The sequence below is a fragment of the Podarcis bocagei genome, assembly GCF_964188305.1.
Source record: "Podarcis bocagei genome assembly, chromosome: 2".
Lineage (NCBI taxonomy): Eukaryota > Metazoa > Chordata > Lepidosauria > Squamata > Lacertidae > Podarcis > Podarcis bocagei.
In genome coordinates, this window is record NC_138126.1 from 69,404,605 (window position 1) to 69,418,368 (window position 13,764).

At 44.5% G+C, this 13,764-nt stretch overlaps 1 protein-coding gene across 1 annotated transcript; it reads left to right on the plus strand.

Moving 5' to 3' along the window:
- The first annotated feature begins 5,109 nt into the window (after positions 1–5,109).
- RPS14 (ribosomal protein S14) lies at positions 5,110–10,629 on the plus strand. The gene is made up of 5 exons (XM_081185023.1): positions 5,110–5,266; positions 7,877–8,027; positions 8,671–8,832; positions 9,825–9,901; positions 10,521–10,629. The coding sequence occupies exons 2-5, from the start codon at positions 7,879–7,881 to the stop codon at positions 10,586–10,588; spliced, it is 456 nt and encodes a 151-aa protein (XP_081041149.1). The 5' UTR covers positions 5,110–5,266; positions 7,877–7,878; the 3' UTR covers positions 10,589–10,629.
- The last annotated feature ends 3,135 nt before the right edge of the window (positions 10,630–13,764 follow it).

A 13,764-nucleotide genomic window follows, 5' to 3' on the forward strand; every position in this document is an offset into this window, starting at 1 on the left:
GTGTTTTTTGTTTGTTTTAATTCCCTGACTCTGGGTTTTTTCTCAGCCCCCCGATCCCCAAATGAAATGACAGTCAGGCTGCTGAAAGTAGAGCTACTTCATCATCATCAGAGAAGTAGGGAATGGACGAGTGCCCATTCATGATTACCAGTCAATGATTTCTTACAGCAACATGGCCTCCCACTCCCCTGTGTAAATCCTTCCAGGACCATCAAGCTGTGACAACCTTAATGCGAAGGAAACGTCAGGCTCCAGAGTGATATTTGAAAGGTCCCTTTGAAATATTTGGCAAATCTCTCTCTCTCTCTCTCTCAATCGATGCAAACGGATGGAGATTCGTTCCAGATGAATGAGAGGTGGCAGAGCCCATCCTGTTTCAAAAATCATCCAGCAAGCCTCCTTGAAAGATAAATGAGATGTAAAATGTTGCCTGAGTTCCTTTACAGGAAAAGGGTAATAAAGAGATTGGAACTCGTTGCAGATTTCTGCTGCAGCACATTTACTTCTTGGCCAGGAGTCCTGCTTGTTCTGCTTCTTCCACTTGAGGGATTTCAAAACACCTTCAGATTCCATGAGCTGCCTCATCTATGACGGATATGATTTTGAGGGGCGGTAGTGATGGATGGATTGCCTTGCTTGCCATCACGGTGCTACTGAAGTGCTTAATAAATCTTTCATTGACTTCAGTGGAATCATGATTCCAGGCCTATACTTTCAGCCGGGTATATTTAGGCTGCTGGCTGGGGATGTTTTATGCACATGAGTGGTGGCAGGCTGGGGGTGGGGCAAAGGCAACATAACTAAATGCGTGTTGTACAAAGCACAAGGGTGGAGAGCCTGTGGCCATCCAGATTTTGTTGCACCACAACTCCCATCATCCCTGACCACTGCAGTCCAACAACATAGGGAGAGAGTCACGTTCCCCATCCATGTTGAAGCCTGTACAATGGGGACAGAATTGTAATTCAATGTAATTGAAGCTTTTTAGAAGCCAGCTTCTTTGAGAATATTAGTTTAGTAAGATCAAAAGAAAGTACATGTGTGCAAGTGTGCACGCACGTAGAACAAAAAATGATCTGCATTTATGTACACACACACAAACACCACTTTTGCAATCCTGTTGTATGTCCCAAGTGGGAGGTTTAGGGAATGGTTGGCTCCCTCCTTGTCTGTGTTTAAGAAATTATTTAAAATATACTTATTTTATCATGTGTTTCTCTCTTGATGATGTTCCACTTGATTCTCTTCTTTTCTCCAATTTTAGGCTAATTGTTATATAACTGTGGGTTGTGTTTTTTTAACTGCAACTTTTGAAGATTCCTTTTAGCCGCCCCCAGCAAGTGGGACATTTTCTTTCTCCAATCTTGTTCCCTTTTGTTGAGCCTGCAGGCAGGACCTGTGTAATATTACGTATGCCCAGCGCCCAGACTAGCAGTCCTCAGTTCCCCACCCCACCACCAGCAGTCCACTTGGAAAATTGCTGGGGGTCTCAGAGGAAATCCCCCCCACACACAGATCAAAGCACATACGTAACTCATATTTTAATAACCACAGCCTTGTGTTTCATTCAGGCACAGTCAGCACTTTCCGCCTGACAATGATGGAAACAAGCCATGTGAGCTCATAACCAGTAATGCTATGAGCAGGCTTGCAAGCAGAGGAGGTGGGGTTAACCATAAACCTGTTTAAAATTCTGCTTAGTTATTAATTATTTTTCATCAGCAACTACAAATTAGCATTACCATCATGTATTTTGTACAGAAGCAAACACTGCTTCATTGACACAGCTAACTCTATCCTATGAATCCTATACAGTAGTTCCTCGGGTTACATACGCTTCAGGTTACATATGCTTCAGGTTAGACTCCGCTAACCCAGAAATAGTACCTTGGGTTAAGAACTTTACTTCGGGATGAGAACAGAAATTGTGCTCCGGCAGCACGGCAGCAGCAGGAGGCCCCATTAGCTAAAGTGGTGCTTCAGGTTAAGAACAGTTTCAGGTTAAGAACAGACCTCCAGAACGAATTAAGTTCTTAACCCGAGGTACCACTGTACAAGTACACGGCTGACAAACTATGACCGATCCAAACAACACACACAAGTTAGCTGTATTGTATACAATGAAAGCCATGTACACAGGATAGCTGACAAAATGCATCAGAAATGAAAGCCATACATGCGTAAACAACAAAATGCAATCAATCAAAACTAGTGCAGTTTTGGGCAATACTATTTTTTAACCATGTTTTGCTTCTGCAATGAATACAAATAAAAGTTAAACATTTTTTTTCTGTTTGCCTGTTTTTCAGTGTCTGCACAATTGTCAAACCAGTGATATTATGAAAATCACAGGGTTGAATCCAACTCATTTCTACTCAGGGTAGACCTCTTAAAATTAAAATACAGTGGTGCCTCGCAAGACGAAATTAATTCGTTCCGCAAGTCTCTTCGTCTTGCGAGTTTTTCGTCTTGCGATGCACGGTTTCCCATAGGAATGCATTGAAAACCAATTAATGCGTTCCTAGGGAAACCGCCTTCAGACCAGGTCCGGGGACAGTCTGTCCCCGACCTCTTCTGAAGGCTCGGGGGGGGGGGGGGGGACAAGGGCTTTTCTTCCCACCCCCAGCATTTTAAAAAACCCCGGGACAGCGGAGGACTTCTCCGCTGTCCGGGGCGATTTAAAAGCCCCTGGGAAGGCAGGCAGGGGGGACAAAGACTTTTGCCCCCCGCCAGCCTTCAGAAGAGGTCCAGGACCTCTTCTGAAGGCGGGCGGGGGGCGAAAGTCTTCCCCCCCCGCCTGCCTTCAAAAGCCGTCGGCGACAGGCTTCCTCTCCCGGGAAGGCAGGCGGGGCGGAAAGACTTTCGCCCCCGCCGGCCTTCAGAAGAGGTCCTGGATCTCTTCTGAAGGCGGGCGGGGGGCGAAAGTCTTCCCCCCCCCGCCTGCCTTCAAAAGCCGTCGGTGACAGCGGGAAGCGCTTCCCTGCTATGCCGGACTGCTTTTAAAATGCTGGCGGTGGGGAGCAAAGCCTTTCGGCCCCCGCCGGCCTTCCTGGACCTCTTCTGAAGGCCGGAGGGGGGGAAAGGCTTTGCTCCCCACCACCAGCATTTAAAACAGGTCCCCGGAGATTTCCCTATGGGCTTTCGTCTTGCGAAGCAAGCCCATAGGGAAATTCGTCTTGCGAAGGGCCTCCAAAACAGAAAACCCTTTCGTCTTGCGGGTTTTCCGTCTTGTGAGGCATTCGTCTTGCGGGGTACCACTGTACCTAAATTAAGTCAATTTCCAAAGGTATGAGAAGCGCTTAGTTGGATACAGGCCACACGCTTTAGGTTAGGTCATTCCTTTAACTCAGCTATGGGGAACTTTGGTCCTCCAGATGCTGCTGAACTACAACTTTCATCAGCTCCAACAAGCATAGCCAATGGTGTGTGCAGCAACATCTGGAGGGCTAAAGGTTCACCTGTAACTGGCAATTTTCTGGAGGTAAATTAATAGACTGTGTCAGCACCATATTAGGAAAACCACAGGCCCTTCTTTGGGAGCAATCCTAACACTTCCACTCACCCAGCATGGTGGGGCTTTACAGAGCAGCAGGGTCACTGTCACTTTCATAGCTATGCTGAGCATCCCAGGTGAAGGGTGCTGGCAGAGACTGGGCCCAGCTCACTCAACACTGCCACATGATGGCAGCATGGTCAACTCACATTCCAAAAGATCCAGAGAATGTTCAGCCCCACCTCTGGAAAGCCCCATTTTCTGGTAGGCAGACAAGGGAGATCTGCACCAGAGACGCCGCCCCACCACCAGCAGCCCAACAAAAAAGGGATATGGATTGCTCTGTCAGTATGATAATCTACCACTAGCGCGCAAATGGCAGAGGTCAGCAAACTTTTTCAGCAGGGTGCCAGTCCACTGTCCCTCAGACCATGTGGTGGGCCAGACTATAGGGGGGGGGATGAACAGATTCCTGTGCCCCACAAATAACCCAGAGGTGCATTTTAAATAAAAGAACACATTCTACTCATATAAAAACACGCTGATTCACGGACCATCCGTGGGCCGGACTGAGAAGGCTTTTGGGCCAGATCCGGCCCCCGGACCTTCGTTTGCCTACCCCTGGCAAATGGTCTCCATCTCAGAAGAGGAAATTGGTTGTAGGGCCAGGTACAGATATTCTCAATGGTTCTACAGCTTTTTGGCACACAACCCAAAACAAGTTCAACAACTTCACTCACTTTTTTGAAATATGTAATATGGCAACCCTACCCTCTAACCTCCATCATATAAGCACTTTTGCAAATAATAAATGATGATACCAGCTGTGGGGAAGAAAAGCTCTGATCTCTGAATAGGTTTCCCACCTTCTGGGAAAACGACACTTTGGTTATTGCAGAAATGGGACCCCCGGTTGTAGCCATTTCGATTGTAATTGCCGCAACCATTTTTCTAAGTAATGCTGTATATGCAATTAAACATTGCATTCGGAGCCTAAGCACCCCTCGGCAGAAGCACTTCATCCGATGGGCAGAGAAACTCAGGACTGGGTTTTGGCACAGACAAAACACTTGCTGAGCCAGCACCTTTCGGCACTGGGAAAACGGGGCCAGCCACATCCGAGCGTCAAAAGCAAGGCGCGCTCCCTTTGAACCAAGTGAGAGCAAGCGCGGTCCTCTCCTCGCGGAGAAAGACCGGCGCAGAGGAAGCGGCTACCCAACAGGACCATGAGCTGCGTTCGCGCACAGCGAGGAATCAATGAACGATCTGAGTCTGCCCTTTTCAAACACGTTGAGGTTTATATAAAGGCTCCAGTTCCCGCTTTCCTTCCCCGCAGCCTCCATATTCGCCACGGACACTCTCAAAAGGCGAGGATATCGCTCCCCCGCTTTATGTGTGCGGCTGGGGTGGAACGCGCTGACGTCAGAGCCGCCGCCCGACATCTTGAGGAAAAGACTTTATCTAGTCTCCGCCATCTTTAGTGAGGGTTTCCATCACTGCCCCGTCGCCATTTTTTAATAGGTCATTCCGACTCATGTCTTATTTTTCCTTTCCCCCCCTTTTTTTTTTTGCTCCCTATCTTCCATCACTTCACCAATCGATCAAATTCCGTGCGTGTGTGTCTGCATTTAAAGATTAAGCCGGATTGTCTTTCGAGGAAGTGACCCGCCTTTGTCAGCGGTATCGCTTCCGGGTGAAGAGAGGTGACCTCTCACCCCCGCGACGCCCGCCTCTTCCTTTCCGGTGTTGGTTGCTGCCTGCGGAGACGTGCGAGTAAGTGTCGAGAGAGGGGGGTAACTTCCATCCACCCCCATCCTCGGAGACCCGGCTCTCCCCGAATTTGTCCGCGGTTTGCCTGGCCTCTCCTCCGCCGGCTGCACGGGGAGGGCGGCGGAGGGGAGGGACTGGTGCCCCCGGGGTCCGCGGGGGTAGGCAGCACCGCAGTGGGAAGGAGCGCGGCTGGGCAAAGCGGGGATGGAGCCTCGTAGCGCCTTTTGTTTCAGTTGCACGCCTCTTGCTTTATTAAGAGGCGAAGCAGTAGCTTGAGTCGCTTTCCGTGATGTAGGCCGCTGTGGTTCTCATTAAGGCCAAGGTGGACTATAGGCTGAGAGGTTCTCCCAGGGCCGCCGCTAGGCCTGTGGCTGAGTCTGCTCTCCGGTAGGCTGGCTGGCTCCCTTTCTTTTGAGATGGTTTGACGTGGGAAAAGCTTCTTTATTTACTAGCTGCAGGTTGTTTCAATTCACAAATTCCCTCATCCCTAGGAAGTGAACTTTCTGGGTCTGATTAAGGCCTTGTGAGATCAGAGATGATCTGGCATCATGTTTGTGTTTTCAGGCCGTCCTGGTACATTGAGAGAGAAAAAGATCCACGTATCACGGAGTCGTCTGCATCTGCAATGTTACATACAGTACACGGCCTAGCTCTGCAGGATTGCAGCCCTTAACAGCCGTATTTTTAAAGTTTCCACCTCAAAGGCTGCAATCCTAAAGCCCACTTACCTAGCAGTAGTTTGCTTTCAATTCCGTAGGACTGACTTCTGGAAATCAGTTGTGCTTTAGAGAGCAAAATGTGCTTGGTTCTTTTCAACTGGAATACCACACACACACACACACTGTGTTGTGTGTGTGCATGCTCTTTTTGAATTGTTCACTGTTTGGAGATTATTTGCTTAAACCGGTCGTAACCACAGTGTACTTCATAATTATAGAATTAATTTTTGTGTTCTAGGTGGGGGGCAGGTTGAGCTTTGTACGTAGGAGAGACAGCTAACCCTTCTTTTCTAACCATGAGAACAGTAAATCATAGCAATGGCATAGATTAATTTATTCTCAATGGACATGAGAATTCTCAGCCAGACCTGAAAAAGTTTCCAGGATTACTTCTGCAGTCATTTGGGCTAGGAACATGGTTTATTTTGTTTTTTAAGTATGCTAAAGCTGCTGCCATATTCCAGCAATAGCCAATGTGCTGCCATCCAGACACTGTGTGGTCCACCTCCTAATGCTCCTTATCATGCAAGCTGAGGTTGATGGGAGTTGTAGTACAAAGCATCTGGAAGTTACCATGTTGACTACCCATGCTGTATTCTTGCTCTGCAAAATCACTGCCATCTAGGTTTCCATACATTCTGCCTATATTGTAACCCCCTTTATTTGAATGTTGAATGTAGTGACTTGAGGGTTTCTCTGTTGTAAGATAAATATCTGTTTTTTACATACCCTTTTGTTTAGAAGTACTTAAGTGCTGTTGTGCTGAGGGTCCATTTGCTCCTACTCCATCTTCTTGATGGCATTGTCTGTAGAATATATATTGCTAAATATTACAGATAGGAGCAGTGGGGATCTTGCCACATGTATGATGCTGGGAAATGTATCATGCTATAGGCCTAAGCATACCTGATTGAGGAGTGCGGGATTTTTCCTATAGGGGTGTGATTGTGGTAATGTGTGCTGTTTGATTAGCATTATTCTTCCTGTGCAAGTCATTCTGGGAGGTTGTTAATTTTTGTAACCTGCTAGCTAGTATAATTAGTGTGGAAGCAACACATTTCACTGAAATGCTGAGTGTTTCACGGTCATACAGAAGGGATGTTCATTTAATAGGCCTGAAATAATTTTAAAAAGAAAGTGGAGACCATTATGTTAACTCATTTGGCTTCCATTCCCTTTTTATGAAAAGAATTATTAAAATATGTTGAAGAAAAGTCGGTGCAAATTAGCACAAGTTTTGTGTTTCAAGAACTCCCAATTCTGGTTGTTGTTGGTCTCATGATGCTGTTCCTCCCAGTTAATATATTGCATATATCTTAATCAAGACTGTGAACTTAGTAAACTATGGTGCTATTGATGTCCTTTATCTTCCCCTCGGATTTATATATATGTGTGAGAGAAGTACCTGATGCAGTGATTTCCTTGTTTTCTGAGGCAAGGAAAAACAGGGTTGCTGCAAGGGTGAGTGGATGTTGCTGGGAGTGAGGTGCAGTTAGAAGCTGGAACTTCAGGCACAGGTGCTTCTGTTGCAACCTTTGCCAAGGTGTTTTGGACTACAATTCCCTTCCGCCCCATACAGCACAACCATGCTGGCTGGGGCTGCTGGGTGTTATAGGGCACCAGGTTGGTGAAGGCTGCTGTACTGCCTGACTGAACTGGAAGTTGGCACCAGTACAGAAATGATTTTCTGTGCAGAGCTGCAAAAAGGGCTGTGAACTAGCCCCATGTAGCTGCTTATTAAAATAGCTTTCTTGTGTGACTTGGGTCTGAACTACTTACTTTCCTTGCCCTAGAATCTTAATTTAATAAAGGTTTATAAGTAGATCCCTTCTAAGAGACAGTACTTTAAGGCCTTCCATATCCTCCCTAATTTGTTGTTGTTTTCTTATGACAGAAATGGCACCTCGTAAGGGCAAGGAAAAGAAGGAAGAACAAGTAATCAGTCTGGGACCACAGGTGGCTGAAGGAGAGAATGTGTTTGGAGTCTGCCACATCTTCGCTTCCTTCAATGACACTTTTGTCCATGTAACTGACCTGTCGGGCAAGTGAGTAGACACCTATTTGTGACTGCTTTCTTTAACATGTTTTTAAAATGAAAGACATATGGGGGTGGGGAATGTTGGTCTATGATGTTTGGTAAACTTTTACACCTCAATACTCCTTAATGCAACTCCTGGACATATAGTGCTGGACATCACAGGCAGACCCTTGATCAACTACAGAAGTCAAGAGACACACTCACATTGGTACAGAAAGGTTCTCTTAGTTTAAAATCCTATAAGTCAGGACTCAGGAAACAATGTGGGCCTCCAGGTGTTTCTGAACTACAAATCCCATTGGCAGTGCTGCCTGGCTGGGGCTGGTGGGAGTCAGAATCCAACAAAATGGAGGGCCACCAGTTCCCCATGACCTTCTATAAGCTGTTCAGGCATACTGGAGTAAGTGGGAACATAAGGGACAGCTAAACTTTGTGTGACTGGTTCTGTGTCTTGTCTGCTAGGATTTAGGACTTGTGGGCAGCAGCAGAGGCGTTAAGGTTTGGAAGTTGTTGCTTCCATATTTTAAAAACAATTTGGCAAAGAAGCCAAGAATACAATTTATCTGCTTACCCTGTAACTTCATATCTCCTGTGAAAGTGAGACTAGACTTGGGGTTCCTCAAATAATCTCTCTGTTCCTTCTTTCTCAGGGAAACAATCTGCCGAGTAACTGGTGGCATGAAAGTGAAGGCTGACAGGGACGAGTCTTCTCCTTATGCTGCTATGCTGGCTGCCCAGGATGTAGCTCAGAGATGCAAGGAGCTGGGAATCACTGCCCTTCACATCAAGTTGCGGGCTACAGGTGGAAATAGGTATGTCTGTCATTCTCTCCCACACAGAGTTTATAAAATGTAATTAATCAGATACTAATTAGTATCTAAGGCATTCAGCATTCACCCCTTAACAGGTTACATTATGCTGGAATACCATATGAGAACATTACCGTGTATATAATTTTGTAGCATTCTGTAGACCAAGGTGGTGGTGGGGGGTGGGAAGCAGAGAGGATACCCTCTTGGCACTGAATGCATATATTGGTTGGCTTAATATCTTTGTGGATATTTTGTTGTTTTTCTCTTACCTAAATAAGCTTTGCATTTAGATGGACTAAGTTGCAGTTTGGACTACCATGATCTTATAAAAAGTATTGTCCACATTATTTGTCAGTGAGATCAGGTTGCATCTAATATAGCCACTTCTTTTGAATGCTTCTATGTATTTCCCTTAATAGAACAGAGATATTCTGTGTCCATTAGACATAGGCCTTGCAGTTAGAAGCAAAAAAGAGGGAGGCCTTCTCAGTTCTGCATAGGGTAGAAAAGACAAGCAGCAGAGATATCTTGAGAATCCACATGGATTATGACAATGATAATTCCCAAGGGGTAGCAGGCACCCAAGACAAAAAAAAGAACATAATTCTATGAATCACAGAAACTGATTGGCATTCCCAGTAGATTAAATGTCTGAATTGAAAAAGAAAAAAAACTCCTGCTGGTTAATATAAAATGCCTCCATTACACGCTTTCCTTCAGATTCCAGCATAAAGGTGAGCCTATGAAGTTAGCTGAAAATGACATGGCTTTTATAAAAATACAGTAAGGGCTCTATTTGCCACTAGACCAAAAGCTTGAAGTTGAACTGCCATCTTATCTCCCTGCGTGTCCCGTATTGGTCTTTGTCACCAGTTTACTCCCTCCATATGAATTATTATAGAACCATACAATATATAAACAAATGCAGACATCAGAGATAAGTTGTAAATGCTTATCTGCTTCATATATTTCCTCATTTTTTTCCTTTGCAGAACAAAGACTCCTGGGCCTGGAGCCCAGTCAGCCCTCAGAGCTCTGGCTCGCTCTGGCATGAAGATAGGGCGCATTGGTGAGTTGTCAACCGAAGATGCATTTGAAGAATGCATCTCCTTGGAAACCGTCTCTTTTAGAAAACGGCTGTTTCTTAATGTCCCATTCTTACTCAGGTGTTAAACAAACCCTTTTGGTTTCCTGTGATAACGCTTTTCAAGATTGTGGGGTACATGCTAAAGGTGCTGAGTTTAAGATATGAAGTACAGAAATACTGCAGATTAGACAAGGAGATGTCCCAACATCAGGTAGTTGTGACCTTTAGTTAGAAAGAATTGAAACTGGTGCTAAGCTTCATGGTAACTACCATGGTATTATGAAATGTTTCCCCCTGGTAGTTGTGTTGTCCCTTCTTAATTAAGTAAAGTGGAAGTCCTAAAGCCTCTGCAGGCTTCTCTGAACTTGGACTTTCACATCCTAAAATACAGTTGTTGTAAATTGGAAGTACAGCTTCTTAGTCTGACTTACGATCCTGCAGTAAATTGGGTTCTTAGTGTTAGATTTTGACCACCAGCCTTCTGCATTGGAAAATTGTTTCATTTACCATATGAAAAGTGACTTAGAGGGTTTTGTATGTGTGTGGGACCTGTGTATGCAAGAAAGTCTTCTGAATGTGAAATCCTTATTTCTCTCCACAGAGGATGTCACCCCTATCCCTTCAGACAGCACTCGCAGAAAGGGCGGTCGCCGTGGTCGCCGTCTGTAAACAGTAGCTGTTATCTTTCATCATTAAAGCTTTCCAATAAACCTCTGCTCTCATTTGTTCTTTTCTTATACAACTCTGGTCACCGCTGGTGTCTTTAGAAGTGCATCCTTGAGTTGGACCTTTTCTCACTAATTACTTACATGAAAAGCAGTCTCTTTTGGGGAGTTTCTGTGCATTAACAGCTTCCACGGGATTTCTGTTGTATCACTTTTCCACCGAGTTATTTTTCTGTGAAGCTACTCAATACTACTTAGCAAAAATAAAAAATCTTGCTACCGTCTAAGGACGATTTTGACGGTGGTGGATAAAAGTAGCGACAAAGCATCTCAATTCCATATATAGATTGAACTTTTTTTTAAAAAAAAACCACACACAACCCTGGACAGCCACTTCCCCCAAAGCACTGTTTGGTTTTAGATGCAATAGGCTAGCAATGTGTTCTTTTGGATTTTGTATAACAGAATTCTGGACTCATCTTGTCACATACATCTTTCAGGGATCCATTTAGAAAAACGTTTAAATCTGTATGAAAGGAATAATTTGATTCTTCCCCATCTGCCCTTTTAGATGCACCTTACCTTTTCATTATTTCAGATTATTTTGTATTCACTAGTGCATTGTCACATGCAGATCGTCAATACAGATTTACCATGGTAGAGCTGTGGATCTGAATTGAGAATTTTTATTTACATTGCATTATTGCTGCACAGAAATCCCAAGCTTGTTTTCTCAGAAGTAACTCACTGCTTTCAATGACATTTACTCCCATGTAAGTGGATAGCATTGCAGTCTTTGTATTTTTGTCAAGAACTAGGGAGAAGTAATTGTGCAAGAAGTGTTTACCTGTGCAAATTCTCGATGGGGTTGGTTTAAATAGTGCTGGAATGAGCACCAGCCAAAATAAGGACTTTGTCATAGCTCACTTTCTTATTAACGCTTCACTTATTTATATCCTGTCTCTCTTAATTTTGCTAAAAATTCACGAGGCGGCTTCCACTAAAACAGGCACAAAACTGTTCAGAAACTTAATTGCATTAATATAAACAGGCATGAAACGAGAAAGCAGCAGGGTTTTGTTTTTTAAAAAATCATGGTACAGTGGTGCCCCGCAAGACGAAATTAATTTGTTCCGCAATTTTTGCCGTCTAGCGAATTTTCCGTCTTGCGAAGCACGGTTTAAACGGCTTAACAAAGTCGCAAGACGTTTTCGTCTTGCGAAGCAAGCCCATAGGGAAATTCGTCTTGCGAGGCAAATCGCGGACGAAAAAACCTTTCGTCTAGCGAGTTTTTTGTTTTGCGAGGCATTCGTCTTGCGAGGTACCACTGTACTAAAATTAAACCTAATTAAAATCCCAGGCAAATAAGTTTTAACTTTACATCAAAAGTTAGGATTGGTGCTCTACAGGCCAGGAGCCACTGTAGAATAGGGCGTATCTCAGGCTACTACCCCTTGGTGTCTGAAGATGGAGGCTTTTAGAGCAAGAAGTTGGAAAATATTTTTAAATTGTTGCAGCGTTACTTAGGGAAGAATTTAACGTTTGATGTTTTAGCATGTTTTTAATTTGTTGGGAGCTGCCCAGAGTGGCTGGGAAAACCCAGCCAGATGGACGGGGTATAAATAATAAATTATTACGTAATTATTTCAGTCAGGCCATGCCTGGTTCATCAGTCTCTAGTTCCATCATGCCAAATGAATGCTGGACCTTTTCTCGATACAGACTGCGTCCAAGTTGTAGCAACAATATTATTGATAACCAAATGGCTTGTAAAAGCAGAAAGGAGCTATTGGCGTTTTGGACTGTACCTTGGCCTTGGGTTATTTCCCTTTTTATATTATGGGCTGTACAGTTCTGAGTGTTTTAAGTGTTTTCTTCAAAACAGGTTTTGGTTCTGCATCACGGTTTTGGTGGCAGTCTAGTTTCTTCCTGACTCGGGAGAAACAATACATAAAATGTCACAGGACCTTGCATGTAGCTGAGGTCTACTTCTGTATTTAGGCTGATGAGAATATGTAAGGAGCAAAAGTGTATTCTCGGAGCAAGCCCAAAACATTTTATTGCCTGAGGCAGTACAGCAAATGGCACTGCCTTCTCTCCAAATTGAGCTTCTGCCTTGTACCTAAGGGCAGTCAAGTTATTTTGACACTTGAAGCAATGCTTATCTCCTTGGTATTAAACTGCTCCACTGCTTTGTGGGACATCATTGGGAGAAGAAGAGGCTAAGGAGTAAACCAGGCTTCCTCAACCTCAGCCCTCCAGATGTTTTTGGCCTACAACTCCCATGATCCCTAGCTAGCAGGACCAGTGCTCAGGGATGATGGGGATTGTAGTCTTTAAACATGAAGGTTTGAGGAAGCCTGGAGTAAACCCTACATAAGTATGGAGTGGAGCCCCTAAGGTGGTTGGATGGCACATTTTACACCGCCACCTGACAACTGCAGCCAAGCTGGTGTCAGATGTATTGCTCCGCTTTCCTTTGGACCACATCAGCAAGGTCAAGAGTGGTCTTCCGGGTAGCCCACAACCTCTCACACACTGCCCAGGCTTGCAGCCCAGAGAGGTCACTTGGGTGCTGCTAAGGCAGCAGTTTGACTTCGCCCCCTGAAGCACACAACATTGTCTCTTGAGACAGACAGATGCCAACAAAATAAGCTTTTTCATGAAACCCAAAATCCTCATTCTGCCTACCAGCCCTTATTCATCTGGTCCCCAGATTACTGATTGCTAACTCATTCTTGAAATGTCTTCCATTTTCATGATCTCTTTTTGTGCATCATTTCATGGAAAAGGAACTTGGAAATAATGACTTTCTTCCTCATTTTCTTTTGCGGTTTTATATGGAAACCTAACAAATAGAAAAGGGGAAATGATAACCAGTATTCTAGCCAATCAGAAATTGGCTACTTCCTGATATTTAGAGTTGCTAGGTAGAAAGTGCTTCACAAAAGCTGTACTTCTGCCTTTGTTATGAGAGAGCAGTAGCTTGTTTAGCAGTTGTGTTCCAATGCTTCCTAAGCAAAAAGGTCATTTTTAAAAAGAGGTAAGCTACTAAAATTTCCACCAGAAGTAGCTAGACAAATAAAAAGAATGTATATTCTTGTACACATTCAGCACGGGATTGTTACAGGGCAGAACTATTTCCTTTTGATCTTGAAGGATTCATGTGCTCAAATCCTG

Excerpts from the sequence above, each read along its gene's own strand:
- RPS14 (XM_081185023.1), top strand. The coding sequence starts at position 7,879 with ATGGCACCTCGTAAGGGCAAGGAAAAGAAGGAAGAACAAGTAATCAGT. Across the intron at positions 8,833-9,824 it reads CGGGCTACAGGTGGAAATAG|AACAAAGACTCCTGGGCCTG; the intron begins GTATGTCTGTCA and ends TTTCCTTTGCAG. Across the intron at positions 9,902-10,520 it reads CATGAAGATAGGGCGCATTG|AGGATGTCACCCCTATCCCT; the intron begins GTGAGTTGTCAA and ends TTCTCTCCACAG.